We start from the raw sequence: 24,313 nt of genomic DNA, 5'->3' as shown, positions 1-24,313 counted from the left end.
CACCTTGTCAATTCCTCTCGTTATTTTATATGTCGTTATCATGTCCCCCCTCTCTCTCCTGTCCTCCAGTGTCATCATGTAGATTTCCCTTAACCTCTCCTCATAGGACATACCCCTTAGCTCTGGGACTAGTCTTGTTGCAAACCTTTGCACTTTCTATAATTTCTTTACCAGCTTGGCTAGGTGTGGGTTCCAAACTGGCACCGCATACTCCAATATGGTCCTAACATACACAGTGTACAGGGTCCCGAACGATTCCTTATTAAGAAGTTGGAATGCTGTTCTTAGGTTTGCTAGGCGCCCATATGCTGCAGCAGTTATTTGGTTGATGTGCGCCTTAGGAGATGTGCCTGGTGTTATACTCACCCCAAGCTCTTTTTCCTTGCATGAGGCTTGTAGTCTCTGGCCCCCTAGACTGTACTCCGTCTGCAGTCTTCTTTGCCTTTCCCCAGTATTCATGACTTTGCACTTGGTGTGTGTGTGTACTCACCTAATTGTGGTTACAGGGGTCAAGGCTCAGCTCCTGGCCCCACCTCTTCACTGAGTGCTACTAGGTCCTCTCTCTTCCTGCTCCATGAGCTTTATCATACCTCATCTTAAAGCTATGTATGGTTCCTGCCTCCACTACCTCACTTGCTAGGCTATGCCACTTCCTGACTACTCTAAGACTGAAGAAATACTTCCTAACATCCCCTTGACTCATCTGGGTATTCAGCTTCCAATTGTGACCCCTTGTTTCTGTGTCCCCTCTCTGGAACATCCTCTGTCCAACTTGTCTATTCTATGCAGTATTTTGTATATTGTTATCAAGTCTTCCCAAACCCTCCTGTCCTCCAGTGTCGTCAGGCCAATTTCCCTAAACCTTTCTTTGTAGGACATTCCCCTTAGTGCAAACCTTTGCACTTTCTCTAATTTCTTGACGTGCTTGATCAAGTGTGGGTTCCAAACAGGTGTTGCATACTCCAGTATGTGCCTGACGTACACGGTGTACAGTGTCTTGAACGATTCCTTAATAAGGTATCGGAACTCTGTTCTCAGGTTTGACAGGTTCCCATATGCTGCAGCAGTTATCTGGTTGATGTGTGCTTCTGGAGACATGCTTGGTGTTATACTCACCCCAAGATCTTTCTCCTTGAGTGAGGTTTGCAGTCTTTGGCCACCTAGCCTATACTCCGTCTGTGGTCTTCTTTGCCCTTCCCCAATCTTCATGACTTTACATTTGGCAGGGTTAAATTCGAGAAGCCAGTTATTGGACCAAGTGTCCAGCTTGTCCAGGTCTCTTTGTAGTCCTGCCTGATCCTCATTAGATTTAATTCTCATTAACTTCACATCATCTGCAAACAGGGACACTTGAGTGTATCCCTTCCATCATGCCATCTCCATATCTATTTCTATCTCTCTATCTCTATATATCTATCTACATGTATGTATGTGTGTGTGTGTGTGTGTGTGTGTGTTTGTTTTGTTGAATATGCATATAATTTTTTTTACCACATCAACTATCTTCCCCGTAGGTAGGGTGACTCCTAAAAAATAGGACATTCAACATCATTCATTTGACAGCTGTCTTCTCAGAAGTGCACAGACCTTACAATTCAAATAGCTCTCTAGACTTCAACATGCCCACTCCTGTTAAATTAGACACATGTGCAACTCTTGGGTATCTTTATTGAGGAAACGTTTTGCCACACAGTGGCTTCATCAGTCCATGCAAAGGATAAACTTGAAGAACAGGAGGAGAATGAGGTAATCAGTCCCTCAACCTTGAGTCGATGTGGTCAGTCCATCAATCTTGAATAGAATATGGCATATGAGCGGAGAAGCAGCTTATAAACCGTATGGCAAGAGAGGTGCAGCAGTCGTAGGTGGTGTCACATTTGTCCAATGTGGAAGTAGGTCGTGCCCAAGGGTTAAGCAAGCGAAGAATTCCCAAGTATTAAGACCCCAAGAAGTTGCAGTGTCTGACAGGATTGTAGATGAATGGTTCAAAGAACCATTGTAGATGAATGGTTCAAAGATTCCATCTACAACTTCTTGGGATCTTAATACTTGGGAATTCTTCGCTTGCCTAACCCTTGGGCACGACCTACTTCCACATTGGACAAATGTGACACCACCTACGACTGCTGCACCTCTCCTGCCATACGGTTTATAAGCTGCTTCTCCGCTCATATGCCGTATTCTATTCAAGATTGATGGACTGACCACATCGACTCAAGGTTGAGGGACTGATTACCTCATTCTCCTCCTGTTCTTCAAGTTTATCCTTTGTATGGACTGATGAAGCCACTGTGTGGCGAAACGTTTCCTCACTTCCCACCTAAAGATACCCAAGAGTTGATATGACTTGCCTTCACACCCTGTGTCTAATTTAACAAAACCATCTTGACACCCTTCCTTCAATCTTTCCTGGTACAACCAATATGCTGGAAATATTAGTGCACATTACGTCCCTGTAGTTTGTTTATGCATGTAGCTTAACCATGCTGTCTTGTCCGTGTTTCTTTTTTTTTAAGTAAAGAGCTTATCCTTGTCTTCTTTATCTATGCACCAATGTAGTATTTTGTAAGTCTTGTTCAAATCCTCGTTCTTAATTCTTCAAAGTGGCAGGAGGCTCACCTTGTATTTGAAGAGACAAGGCTTATCTCTCATTCAAAAAGAAATGAGGCTTATCTCTCATATTCAAAAGACACAGGCTATCTCTCATTCTTCAAAATAAGCACTGCTCCTTTTAACCTTTTTTCAGGTTTCACTTTGTTTTATTAGATGAGGGTTCCATACAGGTATTGCATTCTCAAGAAAGGATTGCATTATATTAGAATATTATTGTCATTATTAAAATCATGTAAAGTACTAAACCTGTATGATCATTCACTGGCAAGGAAATAAGCTGAAAACAGAATAAAACAAAACTGAGCAAAAGAATGACATCACACTCTGTGCAGTAAATTAGTACTATGTTAAAACTAGAGATGGGACGATACCAAAATTTTTGCCAATATCAATACATGTATTGGTACTCAATTTTAGGCCAATACTGATATCAAAATTAGCCAAGACCTACCAATACCAATATTCTGGCACGCCCTTAGTTAAGGCATCATTGAGAGGAAACCGCATTAAAAACGGAAATGTCAGAGAGGAGGGCAGACATGGTAAGCACGTTAGGGCATTGTAGGTGAGGTCACAAATGAAGTCAACATGTTGTCTGATGAACAGGACAAAATAATTTGCACCACTGCTAGTACAACTGACAATTCTTATATGAGTACTTGGTGCCCCTCCACAAGATGACAGTACGAGCCTGAGTTAACCAATACACTGGCACATGAATGCAAGTGTAGTCTGATTAAAAGTATCTTTTTGGCTATTAATGGTGACCAACAGTGATGCCAGTAATCTCATAACTTGAGTTAATATTGTACTGAAAAATATAGCCCTGAATAACACACAAGAGTTCAATGCCTTTTTTTTTTTTTGTATGTGAATCTAATAATGCAGCTGGAAAGATATGGAAAGTGTAAACCACCTACTGTATATTCAAAGATTCTAAAGTATAGAGCTTGAGGAATGCACAAGTATATTGCCCTGAACACTAGGAAAGCCAGTGACCCAGCATAAGATTTCCCCCTTTTGTGTTTGCTGAAGATGCAACGCAGCCAGCACTGAATGTGAAGAACGAGATGCAAGAAATAACTTACACTGCACTTTAGTCTCTGGGATGACAGTACAAATGGGGTGAACTTGGTAGCAATATGGATGACAGCAGTGACTAAAAAGTGCTTGATCCAAGAAACCAAAGCTACCCTCCAATTCCTAGGATCAAGCCTTATTATTTTCCATTCCTTAGGTGTTGTATGACCCTTACATGTTTAATGTTTCCCCATGAACATAAGAATAGGAATGGGAGAGACTTTTCAATAGAAATTAGTAAATGGTAAACTCACATCAGTTAAGTTGTTGGAGCCATCCCTGATTCTCCTTAATCAAATTTCTTTCTTTCATTAGTATAAAAATTCATTTCATGGATAGGAGTGATGAATATATTATCTATAATACATTTGCAAAGCTCTTGTGGCATCAGCCTTCCTGTAAAATATGGGACCTTCACAATCTGGTGCCTAAGTATAAGATCTGATAGGGAAGATTTTGGCGGACTCTCATCAGCCAAGTGACAGTACTGAGTTTAGTACTTCTTACACACATCTGTTAATCTTACAAAAGTGTAAAATCTTGTACTGATTTTGACTGACTCCATCAGCAATTAATAAAGGTTTGCAAAATGATCTAATTTGTTTAAAAAACAAAAAACTGTATTGCCTTACTGTATTCAGAACTGGTCAACATATATATATGTTTTAATTACAAATTAACTTTAATTTTAAAGGGAACACAATAATCCTCTCCAAACTATTGAAAATAAATTATGTAGTACAGTAGGGCCCCGCTTTACGGCGTTTCACCTTGCGGTATTCCGCTAATACAGACATTTCAAATTATGACCAAAACTTGCTATACGGCTCCCCCTACCTGACTTTCTAATATGGTCACCGTGCCCCACCAAGTTTGTTTACATTCTCTGTGAGCTCCGTGTCTCTCCATTATATCTGGAAACTTTCCAAAATTTCAAGTGTCTTAAAGTTATTTTATATCTACTCTGATAATTATACTTATGTGTACCTGTACATAAGTAAACTTACACACTGTGCTGGTGTGCAGGTACACAATAAAATCAGTAAGTGTGTCTTATGTCTCGAGGATGCCATATTAATAATGATAATAATATTCAATAATAATCACTCTGAGGCGTATTAACCCGTAAACGGTCCAAGCAGATCTACGGTCACATGTGTAGTGCTACAAAAGTAGATCTACGTTTTTTTTTATATATTTTCAAATATAACAAAAAAAAAGTAGATTAAAGTTTTTTACACATTTTCAATGTAAAAAAAGAAAAAGATCTACTTTTTTTACATATTTTCAAATGTTGAAAAAACGTATATATACGTTTGGACCGTTTACGGGTTAAATGTCGTATATTATGTTAATATACACATTTTCATTAATCCATCTATGATATTTTTTCAAAATTATATTATAAACACGCTACGTAACATATAAACATGATAAATACACCCCAAAGTAGAATAAATTAACATACGAGATGTTTTTCCAGTCATCTCGTCAGTGTTGGAAAGAATAAAGTTTTCTATAGTTCAACACCAAAGAAAATGTGTACACAATATTACTGGGGGTAACTGCAGAAAATTATTCCTTTCATGTGCTTTCACTCAGAGCGTCATTTCTTCTAAAAATGGTGTTACATGAGAATGGGAGTGTTGCTCTTTATTTATTCTATTGTACCAACATGGAGACAACTTGTACACAATGTAAAGTGCTTGCATTATGGTATAATACAAAAGTGTATGAACCAAAAAAAGATGCAATCATCTGTCTGTTTACATACTCAGCATCTGTCTTCTCTCATTTACTCATTCTCTCTCTCTTGTTTACTCACCTCTCACCCTACATTAAAACAACAAATATTTTAAGGTAACTAATGAGTGAACTGTATATGCATTTTATCGCTCTGGGACGCTTTAAATGTGGTAGTACATTACATGTGGGTGGGGTGGGTGGGGTGGCCTGGCTGGCTACCATACCTACCACACCCGATTCTTACAATAAATACTACTCATCTCACCCTACATTAAGACTACAAATATTTTAAGGTAAGTAATGGATGTACTGTGTGTGTATTTTACTTTTTATTTTTTTTTAATGCCTAGTTCTATTACTAACTTAATATATGTTAGTGTAAACTTATCTAGCATTTATATGAATTTATAAGTGGAAAATAAAAGGGCGTTCCACTTTACGGCAGTAGCCTGGAAACTAACCTGCCGTATAAGTGGGGCCCTACTGTATATATTTTTTCTCTATTTTTGTTTAATATCACACCATCCACAATTGTTTATCTGCTATAAATACTGAAACATTTAATGAAATATTCAAAAGCAATATTTGACAAGCTCTTTATAACTGAGATGGCTCAGATTTTTTCTTTAAATTATACACTGATATCACCGTTGGGGATCCATTCTTGGGAGTGTCCACCGGAGAAGAGGTTGAAGATGGACATTTATGCTTGTAGCGTTGTATCAATGGTATTGCATTAAGAATGAGTCCACAAGCAACAATGAAGAGTCCTGACATCACAAATGGCATTACATAGTCACCAGTGGTATCAGCAACGTAGCCTGCAAATTAAAAAAAAAAAGTGTGAACATTTAAATATATCCAAGTACACTAGTATACAAGTTATAGTACACTGCATTTTACATAGTTTAATCATTCTGCCTCATTTTCCATTACACTATTTGATCCTTATTCATAACTGTGTTTTCACTTACTATATATTTACTCAGGGTGTGTAAATATTTTTTTTTTTATTATCACACTGGCCGATTCCCAAAATGGAAGGGTGGCCCGAAAAAGAAAAACTTTCACCATCATTCACTCCATCACTGTCTTGCCAGAAGGGTGCTTTACACTACAGTTTTTAAACTGCAACATTAACACCCCTCCTTCAGAGTGCAGGCACTGTACTTCCCATCTCCAGGACTCAAGTCCGGCCTGCCGGTTTCCCTGAACCCCTTCATAAATGTTACTTTGCTCACACTCCAACAGCATGTCAAGTATTAAAAACCATTTGTCTCCATTCACTCCTATCAAACACGCTCACGCATGCCTGCTGGAAGTCCAAGCCCCTCGCACACAAAACCTCCTTTACCCCCTCCCTCCAACCTTTCCTAGGCCGACCCCTACCCCGCCTTCCTTCCACTACAGACTGATACACTCTTGAAGTCACTCTGTTTCGCTCCATTCTCTCTACATGTCCGAACCACCTCAACAACCCTTCCTCAGCCCTCTGGACAACAGTTTTGGTAATCCCGCACCTCCTCCTAACTTCCAAACTACGAATTCTCTGCATTATATTCACACCACACATTGCCCTCAGACATGACATCTCCACTGCCTCCAGCCTTCTCCTCGCTGCAACATTCATCACCCATGCTTCACACCCATATAAGAGCGTTGGTAAAACTATACTCTCATACATTCCCCTCTTTGCCTCCAAGGACAAAGTTCTTTGTCTCCACAGACTCCTAAGTGCACCACTCACCCTTTTCCCCTCATCAATTCTATGATTCACCTCATCTTTCATAGACCCATCCGCTGACACATCCACTCCTAAATATCTGAATACATTCACCTCCTCCATACTCTCTCCCTCCAATCTGATATCCAGTCTTTCATCACCTAATCTTTTTGTTATCCTCATAACCTTACTCTTTCCTGTATTCACTTTTAATTTTCTTCTTTTGCACACCCTACCAAATTCATCCACCAATCTCTGCAACATATTAAAAAGCAATACAGTAAGTTTCTTCACTCTTTATTCTCATAAATATAATTTTCTTGCCACCTTTGTGCATTAGCAGTAATCTTAATAATTCTGTAACACTCATACAGCGCATGCATGTCCAGACTCTGTGGGTAATATGTTTTCACTAAAGTACTTATCAGACACATATATACTGACACAATTAAATCACAAAGAAATGTTGAATTTGAACAGAATTATAAAAATGCTGATATACTTCATTTAATGTCATCATTTACATTTGCAAATTCTATTTGTTTCATAAATTTCTTCACTGTCACCAATGACACTGGAATCCTTTTAATTTTACCTAATGCCCATATTTTATTAGGGCACACCATCTCAGTACAAATTAACTGAAATAAACACAAATGCCCCTGCCTTGGTGGGATATGGCCTGTTTGTTGAAAGAAGAAACACAAATGCTGTTACTGTATTAAATATCTGTAGATTTATTTATAGTGCATAAAGCTGAAATTAAGGTTGATAAAAATTCATCTGTACCCAAAGGCTATTCTGACAAAAGGCTCTTGATCCAAGAAATTAAGAGCTACCCTCCCTTTCCTCAGATATGACCCCTATGTATTCAGTGCTTCCTTATGATTAATATTAAATATGTAATAATAAAAATAAAACCTACCTACAAGTGGAGGCCCAATAAGATTAGCTACACCCTGGATGAGTAGCAACATGCCATAAGTCTTGCTGAAGGCTTCTAAACTTACAAGTTCAACCAGGATGACTGAGGTTAGGGCATAGTTAGCGGATATAAATAATCCAAATACACCTGACGTCATGGCTAGCAACCAGTAATTAGTTATGAAAGGCATGGAGATGATGCTGAGTCCACAGATAACCATGGAGACATTATATAGTATCACTGGTGATGACCACGTACGATCACCAACATATCCCATCAACACCTGAAATAAATGAAAGTTGAGGTACATAAGAGTATCTCAGGGTGTAGACCATATCAGAGGTATCTGCCAAACTATAACATACCCAAGTAGCTTTTAAATTTAGGGATAAAAAAAATGTTAAAACAGCTATTTACAACATATGTTAGACCAAAACTGGAATGTGCAGCTGTGTGTGAAAAAGGATGCTTGTGCACAATTCAGAACATGTATTAAAGGAAACTTTTTACAGCAAGTGATTTCATCAGTTCTAATACAGAGTAAACTAAAACAGGTTAATATATAATGGACGGTGCAGGTGACCAAGAGTAAAAGTGAGGTGAGGCAGGAGGTATGTTAAATTGCAGAAAATATGTAAGTGAGATTAGATGAATTTCAACAGGACCTGACTAGCATGGGCCAGTATATCTACTGCTATATAACATCTCCATGCACACAGTTTAGAAAGATTGAAGCTCCCAGACTTATGCAGAATTGTGTCAGTTGTGGCAATTAATGCAGCTTCCAGCAACTTTCACCTCTGTTGGCTGTTTTCATGACTGACTGGCTATGTTTCATTAAAGTTCATTAAGTGCCCACATTTATTCCTCTTGTACACATGTGTTCTTATGGTTATACCATTTGCAGGCATTTCTATGTTCACAGAAAGAGTATGTTTGTGCAAACACACTGTAAACATGGAGAAACTATGTAGCAAGAGTACTGGCCCATGCTAGACAGGTCCTGTTGACATCCAACCCCATTCACTTGTATATCTGTCCAACATATTTTCTTCTGGCTCACCTCATTTTTGCTTCAGGTCACCTGCACTGCCCACTATATATTAACCTGTCTTAGATGACTGTATTAAGACTGATGAAGCCACTCATGGAAAAACATTTCCTTTAATAAATATCCTGAACTGTACATAAGTGTCCTTTACCAGTTTGTTGGTATCACCAAACCATATACAAGTGTGCAGCAGTGTGTGCTGTCCACGCTTAAAATACACATGGAAAAATCAGAAATAGTCCAAAAAAGAGCTATAAAATGGCTACCAGAGTTATTAATAAGAGCTATCATGAAAAAGTATTAACACTAATTATGCTCACACTGGCCGAGAAGAAAAGAGAAAATATGATAATTACATGTAAGGTTATGAAAGAACATGAGAATAAATAAAGTAAACATCTCAGTACCTGCAACAGGGACAATAAGAGGTAGCATTTGTAAACTGAAGTTGAAGGGACACAAGAAATTTGTTTTTTCACACATGGTTGTAGAACAATTATATGAATTATTTGAAGAAGTAATAGTGCTACAACCATTCAAAATTTAGTAAAATATATATACTGAACAAATTTTTGAAAAGAGGAGACCTTGAGCACAGTTGTGCTCCTGTAGCTAAAAGCAGGTACTGTAATTACAATTCTCTAAAATCCCACACTGAACACGTGAGTAATTACGAACAGGCACTTGTAAAACGTGGATTTTGGTACAGAATTACAGGTAAAGAAATATCTTAAAGTCAACTACGATACTAGATCTCTTACCGTTCCCAAGCAGTTGAGTATTCCAATAACAGATATAAGATTTGCACTGTCATCTGCTGACACACCAACACCCAGGGCATAATCAGTTAAATACATGTAGACTGTGTCGTAGAAAACATATAGAACAAAGTTTGATATTGCAAAAATTAAATAGGAAGCCTCCATACAGTAGCTGACATCCACACATGATGTAATCAGCTCTCCAACGTCATCCAAGTATGTCCAGGCTCTCTGTAAAACAAGAGATGTTTATTATGATTGTCATTTACAGGGGTTAATTAGTTTAATATCTTTTTTATGCACCCCATACCCATCCTGTGGGTGGTAGTCAAAAAGATTACAGAGGTACAGGGGTACAGTCCAATTAATGTACCTAATATTTGGTAAAGTAATTTGATTACCTATTTGTTGCTAAAGGAACAAAGATAAACCCATGGTGTCCCATCTTCATTATATAGATATCATAAAAAAATAACATTTCTGTGGTTGTAGAACTACCTAATGCAAGTTTCTTTAAAAACAAAAATCTAACACTTTTCTTGCAAGATTGTAGAGAATTTGAAACAGAATATAAAACTGCAAAATAAAACTGAAAATATTGAAAATTTCAGGATTTTGATGGCATTTTTAAGTTTCACTTATGTAGTGGTCCTTCAAGTACAGGTCAGCCATCACTAATCCGGCATCATTGGGACCTGTAGTATGCCGGATTACAGAGTGGTTAGGTTAGAATGCACTTAATTAACCTATCAATAGAGACTGCTATATCTTCCTCATTTTCATCATTGCTTTCTCCTCCACTGGCTTGCTGCTGTGGATTTACAGCCATCTGCACAATTTCTAAGTCAATGATGAAATTTGAGATTTGCTAGTCAAACCATACCCCCGGTCAGGATTGAACCCGCGGTCATAGAGTCTCAAAACTCCAGCCCGTCGTGTTAGCCACTAGACCAGCTAGCCACAATAAGATTCATCCAACTAGGTATATTTCTACACCATAGGAAGGTTAGCACAGGCACCACTGTGACCACAGATGCAAGTTTTTACAGACGAATCTCCAGCCAGCGTGGCCGTGACGAACTCTAGCTCAAGTCCCTTGAGCTAGAGTCCCTTCACTGCATTGACGGCAGTGAAGGGACTTGAGCTAGAGTTCGTCACGGCCACGCTGGCTGGAGATTCGTCTGTAAAAACTTGCATTTGTGGTCACAGTGGTGCCTGTGCTAACCTTCCTATGGTGTAGAAATATACCTAGTTGGATGAATCTTATTGTGGCTAGCTGGTCTAGTGGCTAACGCGACGGGCTGGAGTTTTGAGACTCTATGACCGCGGGTTCAATCCCGGCCGGGGATATGGTTTGTTTGCAATCATGTCATTACGATTTCTTGAGTCATGTTGACGGCAGTGAAGGGACTTGAGCTAGAGTTCGTCACGGCCACGCTGGCTGGAGATTCGTCTGTAAAAACTTGCATTTGTGGTCACAGTGGTGCCTGTGCTAACCTTCCTATGGTGTAGAAATATACTTAGTTGGATGAATCTTATTGTGGCTAGCTGGTCTAGTGGCTAACGCGACGGGCTGGAGTTTTGAGACTATGACCGCGGGTTCAATCCCGGCCGGGGGTATGGTTTGTTTGCAATCGTGTCATTACGATTTCTTGAGTCTTGCTAGTCAAAATTAGTGCCGGATTACTGATGGAACTAGATAACCAATTGCCAGATAAGTGATGGCCGGCCTGTACTTTTTTTTCACACTGTACTATATAGGAGAAAACCAGTAATGTACTCATGTACTGGTATATGGTTTTTATTTTCCCTCCTCCAAGCTTTCTGTGCAATAGCTTGAGGAAGGTTATTTTGATTGGTGTTAAGCTTTCACCATTAGTGTATTTTATTTAGAGGAAGGTTCTGATTTTTACCATGAGGTGTAAGTGCCTTTTTTAAAACCCAATAATGCAGTGGTGGTTACCAAGTTTGGAAGGGTATGTAAAAAGAAGGATATTAAAAATGAACATAGGAAAGAGTATTGTACATTATGATAAACAACCAATCTGCTAGTTCCTATTTGTACTGTTTTACTATTCCAACTAGTCTGCTAGTTCTTTTCTATGTATTTTAAACTTCTATTTGAGAAAACAAAATTATATTTATCAAACTATTTAAAGTTTGCTTAGTAAAGTTATAAACTTTATCATGCACCTGGAGACCCATGTGAGAGAGAATGCACAAAAAACCTAACTATAATTCCTTTCTTAATAACTTTTATATATCTGTACCTAGCTTCATACATAAACATGCTACATTCAGGTCTCAGGATATTTAGTGAATAAATAAATAAATAAATAATTTATTTCTTTGCTAAGATTACAATGTGTGTTTACATATCGTAGTATGATTATACCAGGAGAGGGTTCTAGGGGTCAATGCCCCATGGCCTGGTCTGTGACCAGGCCTCATGGTGGATCAGGGCCTGATCAACCAGGCTGTTACTGTTGGCTGCACGCAAACTGACGTACGAACCACAGCCCAGCTGGTCAGGTACTGACTTTAGGTGCTTGTTCAGTGCCTGCTTGAAGACAGTCAGGGGTCTATTGGTAATCCCCCTTATGTATACTGGGAGGTAGTTGAACAGTCTTGGGCCCCCGACACTTATTGTGTTGTTTCTTATTGTGATAGTGGCACCCCTGCTTTTCATTGGGGAATGTTGCGTCATCTGCCAAGTCTTTTGCTTTCATAGGGAATGATTTTCGTGTGTAAGTTATGTACTAGTCCCTCTAGGATTTTCCAAGTGTATATGATCATGTATCTCTCCCACCGGTGTTTTAGGGAGTTTACCTGGAGTTTACCTGGAGAGAGTTTCGGGGGTCAACGCCCCCGCGGCCCGGTCTGTGACCAGGCCTCCTGGTGGATCAGCGCCTGATCAACCAGGCTGTTGCTGCTGGCTGCACGCAAACCAACGTACGAGCCACAGCCCGGCTGATCAGGAACTGACTTTAGGTGCTTGTCCAGTGCCAGCTTGAAGACTGCCAGGGGTCTGTTGGTAATCCCCCCTTATGTGTGCTGGGAGGCAGTTGAACAGTCTCGGGCCCCTGACACTTATTGCATGGTCTCTTAACGTGCTAGTGACACCCCTGCTTTTCATTGGGGGGATGGTGCATCGTCTGCCAAGTCTTTTGCTTTCGTAGTGAGTGATTTTCGTGTGCAAGTTCGGTACTAGTCCCTCTAGGATTTTCCAGGTGTATATAATCATGTATCTCTCCCTCCTGCGTTCCAGGGAATACAGGTTTAGAAACCTCAAGCGCTCCCAGTAATTGAGGTGTTTTATCTCCGTTATGCGCGCCGTGAAAGTTCTCTGTACATTTTCTAGGTCGGCAATTTCACCTGCCTTGAAAGGTGCTGTTAGAGTGCAGCAATATTCCAGCCTAGATAGAACAAGTGACCTGAAGAGTGTCATCATGGGCTTGGCCTCCCTAGTTTTGAAGGTTCTCATTATCCATCCTGTCATTTTTCTAGCAGATGCGATTGATACAATGTTATGGTCCTTGAAGGTGAGATCCTCCGACATAATCACTCCCAGGTCTTTGACGTTGGTGTTTCGCTCTATTTTGTGGCCAGAATTTGTTTTGTACTCTGATGAAGATTTAATTTCCTCATGTTTACCATATCTGAGTAATTGAAATTTCTCATCGTTGAACTTCATATTGTTTTCTGCAGCCCACTGAAAGATTTGGTTGATGTCCGCCTGGAGCCTTGCAGTGTCTGCAATGGAAGACACTGTCATGCAGATTCGGGTGTCATCTGCAAAGGAAGACACGGTGCTGTGTCTGACATCCTTGTCTATGTCGGATATGAGGATGAGGAACAAGATGGGAGCTAGTACTGTGCCTTGTGGAACAGAGCTTTTCACCGTAGCTGCCTCGGACTTTACTCTGTTGACGACTACTCTCTGTGTTCTGTTAGTGAGGAAATTATAGATCCATCGACCGACTTTTCCTGTTATTCCTTTAGCGCGCATTTTGTGCGCTATTACGCCATGGTCACACTTGTCGAAGGCTTTTGCAAAGTCTGTATATATTACATCTGCATTCTTTTTGTCTTCTAGTGCATTTAGGACCTTGTCGTAGTGATCCAGTAGTTGAGACAGACAGGAGCGACCTGTTCTAAACCCATGTTGCCCTGGGTTGTGTAACTGATGCTTGAATTTCCTAAAGAAATTCAAGCATTCCCAGTAATTGAGGTGTTTTATTGCAGTTATGTGTGCCATGAAGGTTCTCTGTACATTTTCTAGGTCAGCAATTTCACCTGCCTTGAAAGGTGCTGTTAGTGTGCAGCAATATTCCAGCCTAGAAAGAACAAGTGACCTGAAGAGTGTCATCAGGGCTTGGCATCCCTAGTTTTGAAGGTTCTCATTATCCATCCTGTCAGTTTTCTAGCAGATGTAATTGATACAATGTTATGGACTTTGAAGGTGAGATCTTCTGGCATGATCACTCCCAGGTCTTTTATATTAGTTTTTCGCTCTATTGTGTGGTTGGAATTTGTTTTATACTCCGATATAGTTTTAATTTCCTCATGTTTTACATATTGGAGTAATTGAAATTTCTCATCATTGAATTTCATATTGTTTTCTGTGGCCCATTTAAAGATTTGGTTGATTTCCACCTGGAGTCTTGCGGTGTCTTCAACGGAGGATATTGTCATGCAAATTTGGGCATCATCTGCAAAAGAAGACATGGTAGTGTGGCTAATATCCCTGTCTATGTCAGATATGAGGATGAGGAACAAGATGGGAGCAAGTACTGTGCCTTGTGGAGGAGAGATTTTCACCATAGCCACCTCAGACTTTACTCTCGTTACTAATACTCTTGTGTTCTATTTGTTAGGAAATTATAGATCCATCTACCAACGTTTCCTGTGCTATTACACCGTGGTCACACAAAGAAAGTCACTATCATGCCAAGGCATTTTGGACAGACTTAATCTAATAGTACTTATAGACTACTTAAGTCTAGACAGGTGAAGAGTGGTAGAATACAAACAGTCTATATTCACTCTATCATTAATATGAGGTAATGCAAGGAAAGAGTTAGTTACAATAGAGATGGGGTGTCCAGGGCTGGAGTTTCATCATGGCAAATACTGCTAAATAAATTTATTGACTAATTAAGCACTCAGGACAACACCAGCATAAACTGATCCTGTAGCTAATGCTGTATGATCCTTACAGGTTTAGCACTAAATTTAATAATAAAAATAAAATAAAAAATAAAGAAAATATAATAAGAATAAAAATAATAATTCTGCAGCTACAGTTAATTCACACCTGACAATTCAAGTCGAAACAGTAACATAATGACAGTGGAGAAGTTTGCTCACCTCATCTTGTGATTTTGCTATCGTGATGATGGAATTTCTATAAATGTCAGGACATGATGAGGCTCTCAGCCGATAGCGGTGGATGTTGAGCATTGCTCCTCTATAAGTCATTGACTGTCTGCAAGTCCAGGTCATTGTTAGTTTATGTCAGAATTAAGTTTACACATTGTACAAAATGTTTCACCTTGCAGAAATACCTGCATAACAATTCATTTCCTTACTGACATGTTCAGTGCATGTCACTCTTAAATTATCTACTTATTTCAGAGTTACTGAAAGACTAAAACTTAAAAAAAAATATTTTAAAAATACTTAAAGCAATTACACAGTAAAATTATTCAATTATGATGTACAGTGGACCCCCGACATTCAAAGGCATCGACATTCGATAAATCCGACATTCGATGAATTTTAACACAAAAATTTTGCCTCGACATTCGATGGAAAACATGACATTCGATACGATTCATACGAGACGTGTCCACGTGTGGCCTGAACTGCCCCGTGTGTGCCAGTGTGCGTGCATCTAAGGATACATTCGGTACATTTCATATTGTCCATATCACTGTTTTTGGTGCTTGTTTCTGCAAAATAAGTAACCAAGGGCCCCAAGAAAGCTTCTAGTGCCAACCCTTCGAGAAAAAAGGTGCTAATGACTATTGAAATGAAGAAAGAGATAATTGCAAAGTACGAAAGTGGAGTGCGTGTGTCGGAGTGCATGATGATTTGGTAAAGAAATTGCCTGCAACTAGTGGTAATGTGAGTGCAGTTAAGGCCAGCAAAGGTTGGTTTGAAAGATTTAAGAATCGTAGTGGCATACACAGCGTGGTAGGGCATGGTGAGGCTGCCAGTTCAAGTCCTAATGGAAGGGGATTCCACTTCTAAACAATAACACCATCCACACTCTCCCCTCCTCCCATCCCATCAATCATCACCAGATCTTCATTAAAGGTAAGTGTAAATTATTCTATTGTTATTAATCTATTGTTATTGTAATTATTCTATTGCATTAAACTTAATATTTCATGTGGTAAAATTTTTTTTTTCATACTTTTGGGTGTCTGGAGTTTACCTGGAGTTTACCTGGAGAGAGTTCCGGGGGTCAACGCCCCCGTGGCCCGGTCTGTGACCAGGCCTCCTGGTGGATCAGAGCCTGATCAACCAGGCTGTTACTGCTGGCTTTTTTTTATTATCACACTGGCCGATTCCCACCAAGGCAGGGTGGCCCCCGAAAAAGAAAAACTTTCACCATCATTCACTACATCACTGTCTTGCCAGAAGGGTGCTTTACACTACAGTTTTTAAACTGCAACATTAACACCCCTCCTTCAGAGTGCAGACACTGTACTTCCCATCTCCAGGACTCAAGTCCGGCCTGCCGGTTTCCCTGAACCCCTTCATAAATGTTACTTTGCTCACACTCCAACAGCACGTCAAGTATTAAAAACCATTTGTCTCCATTCACTCCTATCAAACACGCTCACGCATGCCTGCTGGAAGTCCAAGCCCCTCGCACACAAAACCTCCTTTACCCCCTCCCTCCATCCTTTCCTAGGCCGACCCCTACCCCGCATTCCTTCCACTACAGACTGATACACTCTTGAAGTCATTCTGTTTCGCTCCATTCTCTCTACATGTCCGAACCACCTCAACAACCCTTCCTCAGCCCTCTGGACAACAGTTTTGGTAATCCCGCACCTCCTCCTAACTTCCAAACTACGAATTCTCTGCATTATATTCACACCACACATTGCCCTCAGACATGACATCTCCACTGCCTCCAGCCTTCTCCTCGCTGCAACATTCATCACCCATGCTTCACACCCATATAAGAGCGTTGGTAAAACTATACTCTCATACATTCCCCTCTTTGCCTCCAAGGACAAAGTTCTTTGTCTCCACAGACTCCTAAGTGCACCACTCACCCTTTTCCCCTCATCAATTCTATGATTCACCTCATCTTTCATAGACCCATCCGCTGACACGTCCACTCCCAAATATCTGAATACATTCACCTCCTCCATACTCTCTCCCTCCAATCTGATATCCAATCTTTCATCACCTAATCTTTTTGTTATCCTCATAACCTTACTCTTTCCTGTATTCACTTTTAATTTTCTTCTTTTGCATACCCTACCAAATTCATCCACCAATCTCTGCAACTTCTCTTCAGAATCTCCCAAGAGCACAGTGTCATCAGCAAAGAGCAACTGTGACAACTCCCACTTTATGTGTGATTCTTTATCTTTTAACTCCACGCCTCTTGCCAAGACCCTCGCATTTACTTCTCTTACAACCCCATCTATAAATATATTAAACAACCACGGTGACATCACACATCCTTGTCTAAGGCCTACTTTTACTGGGAAATAATTTCCCTCTTTCCTACATACTCTAACTTGAGCCTCACTATCCTCGTAAAAACTCTTCACTGCTTTCAGTAACCTACCTCCTACACCATACACCTGCAACATCTGCCACATTGCCCCCCTATCCACCCTGTCATACGCCTTTTCCAAATCCATAAATGCCACAAAGACCTCTTTAGCCTTATCTAAATACTGTTCACTTATGTGTTTCACTGTAAACACCTGGTCCACACACCCCCTACCTTTCCTAAAGCCTCCTTGTTCATCTGCTATCCTATTCTCCGTCTTACTCTTAATTCTTTCAATAATAACTCTACCATACACTTTACCAGGTATACTCAACAAACTTATCCCCCTATAATTTTTGCACTCTCTTTTGTCCCCTTTGCCTTTATACAAAGGAACTATGCATGCTCTCTGCCAATCCCTAGGTACCTTACCCTCTTCCATACATTTATTAAATAATTGCACCAACCACTCCAAAACTATATCCCCACCTGCTTTTAACATTTCTATCTTTATCCCATCAATCCCGGCTGCCTTACCCCCTTTCATTTTACCTACTGCCTCACGAACTTCCCCCACACTCACAACTGGCTCTTCCTCACTCCTACAAGATGTTATTCCTCCTTGCCCTATACACGAAATCACAGCTTCCCTATCTTCATCAACATTTAACAATTCCTCAAAATATTCCCTCCATCTTCCCAATACCTCTAACTCTCCATTTAATAACTCTCCTCTCCTATTTTTAACTGACAAATCCATTTGTTCTCTAGGCTTCCTTAACTTGTTAATCTCACTCCAAAACTTTTTCTTATTTTCAACAAAATTTGTTGATAACATCTCACCCACTCTCTCATTTGCTCTCTTTTTACATTGCTTCACCACTCTCTTAACCTCTCTCTTTTTCTCCATATACTCTTCCCTCCTTGCATCACTTCTACTTTGTAAAAACTTCTCATATGCTAACTTTTTCTCCCTTACTACTCTCTTTACATCATCATTCCACCAATCGCTCCTCTTCCCTCCCGCACCCACCTTCCTGTAACCACAAACTTCTGCTGAACACTCCAACACTACATTTTTAAACCTACCCCATACCTCTTCGACCCCATTGCCTATGCTCTCATTAGCCCATCTATCCTCCAATAGCTGTTTATATCTTACCCTAACTGCCTCCTCTTTTAGTTTATAAACCTTCACCTCTCTCTTCCCTGATGCTTCTATTCTCCTTGTATCCCATCTACCTTTTACTCTCAGTGTAGCTACAACTAGAAAGTGATCTGATATATCTGTGGCCCCTCTATAAACATGTACATCCTGAAGTCTACTCAACAGTCTTTTATCTACCAATACATAATCCAACAAACTACTGTCATTTCGCCCTACATCATATCTTGTATACTTATTTATCCTCTTTTTCTTAAAATATGTATTACCTATAACTAAACCCCTTTCTATACAAAGTTCAATCAAAGGGCTCCCATTATCATTTACACCTGGCACCCCAAACTTACCTACCACACCCTCTCTAAAAGTTTCTCCTACTTTAGCATTCAGGTCCCCTACCACAATTACTCTCTCACTTGGTTCAAAGGCTCCTATACATTCACTTAACATCTCCCAAAATCTCTCTCTCTCCTCTACATTCCTCTCTTCTCCAGGTGCATACACGCTTATTATGACCCACTTTTCGCATCCAACCTTTACTTTAATCCACATAATTCTTGAATTTACACATTCATATTCTCTTTTCTCCTTCCATAACTGATCCTTCAACATTACTGCTACCCCTTCCTTTGCTCTAACTCTCTCAGATACTCCAGATTTAATCCCATTTATTTCCCCCCACCGAAACTCCCCTACCCCCTTCAGCTTTGTTTCGCTTAGGGCCAGGACATCCAACTTCTTTTCATTCATAACATCAGCAATCATCTGTTTCTTGTCATCCGCACTACATCCACGCACATTCAAGCATCCCAGTTTTATAAAGTTTTTCTTCTTCTCTTTTTTAGTAAATGTCTACAGGAGAAGGGGTTACTAGCCCATTGCTCCCGGCATTTTAGTCGCCTCATACGACACGCATGGCTTACGGAGGAAAGATTCTTTTCCACTTCCCCATGGACAATAGAAGAAATAAAGAAGAACAAGAGCTATTTAGAAAAAGGAGAAAAACCTAGATGTATGTATATATATATGCATGTGCGTGTCTGTGAAGTGTGACCAAAGTGTAAGTAGGAGTAGCAAGATATCCCTGTTATCTAGCGTGTTTATGAGACAGAAAAAGAAACCAGCAATCCTACCATCATGCAAAACAGTTACAGGTTTCTGTTTCACAGTCATCTGGCAGGACGGTAGTACTTCCCTGGGTGGTTGCTGTCTACCAACCTACTACATATCCCACCGAGGCAGGGTGGCCCAAAAAGAAAAAACAAAAGTTTCTCTTTTTAAATTTAGTAATTTATACAGGAGAAGGGGTTACTAGCCCCTTGCTCCTGGCATTTTCATCACCTCTTACGACACGCATGGCTTACGGAGGAAGAATTCTGTTCCACTTCCCCATGGAGATAAGTGAAAATAAACAAGAACAAGAACTAGAAAGAAAATACAATAAAACCCAGAGGGGTGTGTATATATATATGCTTGTACATGTATGTGTAGCGTGACCTAAGTGTAAGTAGAAGCAGCAAGACGTACCTAAAATCTTGCATGTTCATGAAATAGAAAAAAGGACACCAGCAATCCTACCATCATGTAAAACAATTACAGGATTTCATTTTACACTCACTTGACAGGACAGTAGTGCAACCACCCAGGGAGGTACTACCGTCCTGCCAATTGAGTGTAAAACGGAAAGCTGTAATTGTTTTACAGGATGGTAGCATTGCTGGTGTCTTTTTTCTGTCTCAATAAGATTTCAGGTACGTCTTGCTACTTCTACTTACACTTAGGTCACACTACATATACATATACAAGCATATATATACACACCCCTCTGGGTTTTCTGCTAGAACTAATATATACCGCACTCAAAAAGAAAAGTCCCGCTGGGCATTTTCATTGATTTACATAAAGCTTTCGATACAGTCGACCATGAATTGCTGTACTCTAAATTAACGCACTATGGTATCAGAGGCCACTCCCTCAACTACCTGAAGTCATACCTTAGTAGCAGAACTCAATATGTGTATGCAAACTCTTCCACCCAACCAATCACGGTAGGAGTCCCACAAGGAAGTGTCCTTGGACCACTCCTTCTCATCTACATCAATGATCTACTGAATGCATCACAGCTACTCAAGCCCATATTATTTGCAGTTGACAAAACATATGTCTTCTCCCACCCAAACTCAGTCATACTAGCAAACACAGTCAATGTCGAATTGCAGAAAACATCTGCCTGGATGATGACTAATAAACTTACCCTGAATACTGATAAAACCTATTTCATTCAATTTGGAAACAAAGCTGCAAATGATCCACTAAACATAACGCTAAACGGATCATCAGTAACAAGACTTGCAGAGGGAAAATTCCTAGGTATCCACCTTAACAGTAGCCGTAAGTTCCAGACACATATACAACAAATCACCAAGAAAATCTCTAAGACTGTAGGCATACTATCAAAGATATGGTACTACGTTCCAAAATCAGCTCTCCTGGCACTGTACCATTCACTCATATACCCTTATCTTACATGTGGAATTTGTATATGGGGATCAACAACATTCAATCACCTAAGACCTCTAATAACCCAGCAAAAAGCAGCAGTCAAAATGATAACAAACTCCCACTCCCAACAGCATACTCCAGCAATTTTCAAGTCTAAATCTGCTCACCATTAAGAACATCCATACTTATTCATGTGCCTACTACATACACAGAACAATACACGTATATACATACATCTAGGTTTTTCTCCTTTTTCTAAATAGCTCTTGTTCTTTTTATTTCTTCTATTGTCCATGGGGAAGTGGAAAAGAATCTTTCCTCCGTAAGCCATGCGTGTCGTATGAGGCGACTAAAATGCCGGGAGCAATGGGCTAGTAACCCCTTCTCCTGTAGACATTTACTAAAAAAGAGAAGAAGAAAAACTTTATAAAACTGGGATGCTTGAATGTGCGTGGATGTAGTGCGGATGACAAGAAACAGATGATTGCTGATGTTATGAATGAAAAGAAGTTGGATGTCCTGGCCCTAAGCGAAACAAAGCTGAAGGGGGTAGGGGAGTTTCGGTGGGGGGAAATAAATGGGATTAAATCTGGAGTATCTGAGAGAGTTAGAGCAAAGGAAGGGGTAGCAGTAATGTTGAAGGATCAGTTATGGAAGGAGAAAAGAGAATATGAATGTGTAAATTCAAGAATTATGTGGATTAAAGTAAAGGTTGGATGCGAAAAGTGGGTCATAATAAGCGTGTATGCACCTGGAGAAGAGAGGAATGTAGAGGAGAGAGAGAGATTTTGGGAGATGTTAAGTGAATGTATAGGAGCCTTTGAACCAAGTGAGAGAGTAATTGTGGTAGGGGACCTGAATGCTAAAGTAGGAGAAACTTTTAGAGAGGGTGTGGTAGGTAAGTTTGGGGTGCCAGGTGTAAATGATAATGGGAGCCCTTTGATTGAACTTTGTATAGAAAGGGGTTTAGTTATAGGTAATACATATTTTAAGAAAAAGAGGATAAATAAGTATACAAGATATGATGTAGGGCGAAATGACAGTAGTTTGTTGGATTATGTATTGGTAGATAAAAGACTGTTGAGTAGACTTCAGGATGTACATGTTTATAGAGGGGCCACAGATATATCAGATCACTTTCTAGTTGTAGCTACACTGAGAGTAAAAGGTAGATGGGATACAAGGAGAATAGAAGCATCAGGGAAGAGAGAGGTGAAGGTTTATAAACTAAAAGAGGAGGCAGTTAGGGTAAGATATAAACAGCTATTGGAGGATAGATGGGCTAATGAGAGCATAGGCAATGGGGTCGAAGAGGTATGGGGTAGGTTTAAAAATGTAGTGTTAGAGTGTTCAGCAGAAGTTTGTGGTTACAGGAAAGTGGGTGCGGGAGGGAAGAGGAGCGATTGGTGGAATGATGATGTAAAGAGAGTAGTAAGGGAGAAAAAGTTAGCATATGAGAAGTTTTTACAAAGTAGAAGTGATGCAAGGAGGGAAGAGTATATGGAGAAAAAGAGAGAGGTTAAGAGAGTGGTGAAGCAATGTAAAAAGAGAGCAAATGAGAGAGTGGGTGAGATGTTATCAACAAATTTTGTTGAAAATAAGAAAAAGTTTTGGAGTGAGATTAACAAGTTAAGGAAGCCTAGAGAACAAATGGATTTGTCAGTTAAAAATAGGAGAGGAGAGTTATTAAATGGAGAGTTAGAGGTATTGGGAAGATGGAGGGAATATTTTGAGGAATTGTTAAATGTTGATGAAGATAGGGAAGCTGTGATTTCGTGTATAGGGCAAGGAGGAATAACATCTTGTAGGAGTGAGGAAGAGCCAGTTGTGAGTGTGGGGGAAGTTCGTGAGGCAGTAGGTAAAATGAAAGGGGGTAAGGCAGCCGGGATTGATGGGATAAAGATAGAAATGTTAAAAGCAGGTGGGGATATAGTTTTGGAGTGGTTGGTGCAATTATTTAATAAATGTATGGAAGAGGGTAAGGTACCTAGGGATTGGCAGAGAGCATGCATAGTTCCTTTGTATAAAGGCAAAGGGGACAAAAGAGAGTGCAAAAATTATAGGGGGATAAGTCTGTTGAGTATACCTGGTAAAGTGTATGGTAGAGTTATTATTGAAAGAATTAAGAGTAAGACGGAGAATAGGATAGCAGATGAACAAGGAGGCTTTAGGAAAGGTAGGGGGTGTGTGGACCAGGTGTTTACAGTGAAACATATAAGTGAACAGTATTTAGATAAGGCTAAAGAGGTCTTTGTGGCATTTATGGATTTGGAAAAGGCGTATGACAGGGTGGATAGGGGGGCAATGTGGCAGATGTTGCAGGTGTATGGTGTAGGAGGTAGGTTACTGAAAGCAGTGAAGAGTTTTTACGAGGATAGTGAGGCTCAAGTTAGAGTATGTAGGAAAGAGGGAAATTATTTCCCAGTAAAAGTAGGCCTTAGACAAGGATGTGTGATGTCACCGTGGTTGTTTAATATATTTATAGATGGGGTTGTAAGAGAAGTAAATGCGAGGGTCTTGGCAAGAGGCGTGGAGTTAAAAGATAAAGAATCACACATAAAGTGGGAGTTGTCACAGTTGCTCTTTGCTGATGACACTGTGCTCTTGGGAGATTCTGAAGAGAAGTTGCAGAGATTGGTGGATGAATTTGGTAGGGTGTGCAAAAGAAGAAAATTAAAAGTGAATACAGGAAAGAGTAAGGTTATGAGGATAACAAAAAGATTAGGTGATGAAAGATTGGATATCAGATTGGAGGGAGAGAGTATGGAGGAGGTGAATGTATTCAGATATTTGGGAGTGGACGTGTCAGCGGATGGGTCTATGAAAGATGAGGTGAATCATAGAATTGATGAGGGGAAAAGGGTGAGTGGTGCACTTAGGAGTCTGTGGAGACAAAGAACTTTGTCCTTGGAGGCAAAGAGGGGAATGTATGAGAGTATAGTTTTACCAACGCTCTTATATGGGTGTGAAGCATGGGTGATGAATGTTGCAGCGAGGAGA

The 24,313-nt window shown here is 40.0% G+C and overlaps 1 protein-coding gene across 1 annotated transcript in view; it reads right to left on the bottom strand.

Annotated features, from left to right (window-relative positions):
- Nucleotides 1–3,419: 3,419 nt before the first annotated feature.
- Nucleotides 3,420–24,313, bottom strand: part of LOC128688894 (uncharacterized) — a 121,761-nt gene continuing 100,867 nt past the window's right edge. Inside the window, exons 4-8 of the mRNA XM_070085654.1 lie at nt 23,572–23,627; nt 15,270–15,398; nt 9,900–10,130; nt 8,088–8,370; nt 3,420–6,260 (exon numbers count right to left, since the gene is read on the bottom strand). Coding sequence (XP_069941755.1) covers nt 6,037–6,260; nt 8,088–8,370; nt 9,900–10,130; nt 15,270–15,398; nt 23,572–23,627 — 923 coding nt within the window. The 3' untranslated portion in view covers nt 3,420–6,036. The remainder of the gene's footprint in view (nt 6,261–8,087; nt 8,371–9,899; nt 10,131–15,269; nt 15,399–23,571; nt 23,628–24,313) is intronic.

The sequence above is a fragment of the Cherax quadricarinatus genome, chromosome 16 (genome assembly GCF_038502225.1).
Source record: "Cherax quadricarinatus isolate ZL_2023a chromosome 16, ASM3850222v1, whole genome shotgun sequence".
Taxonomy (NCBI): Eukaryota; Metazoa; Arthropoda; class Malacostraca; order Decapoda; family Parastacidae; genus Cherax; species Cherax quadricarinatus.
Note: the sequence above shows the minus strand (reverse complement) of the source record. Positions and strands in the feature narration are given on the sequence as shown.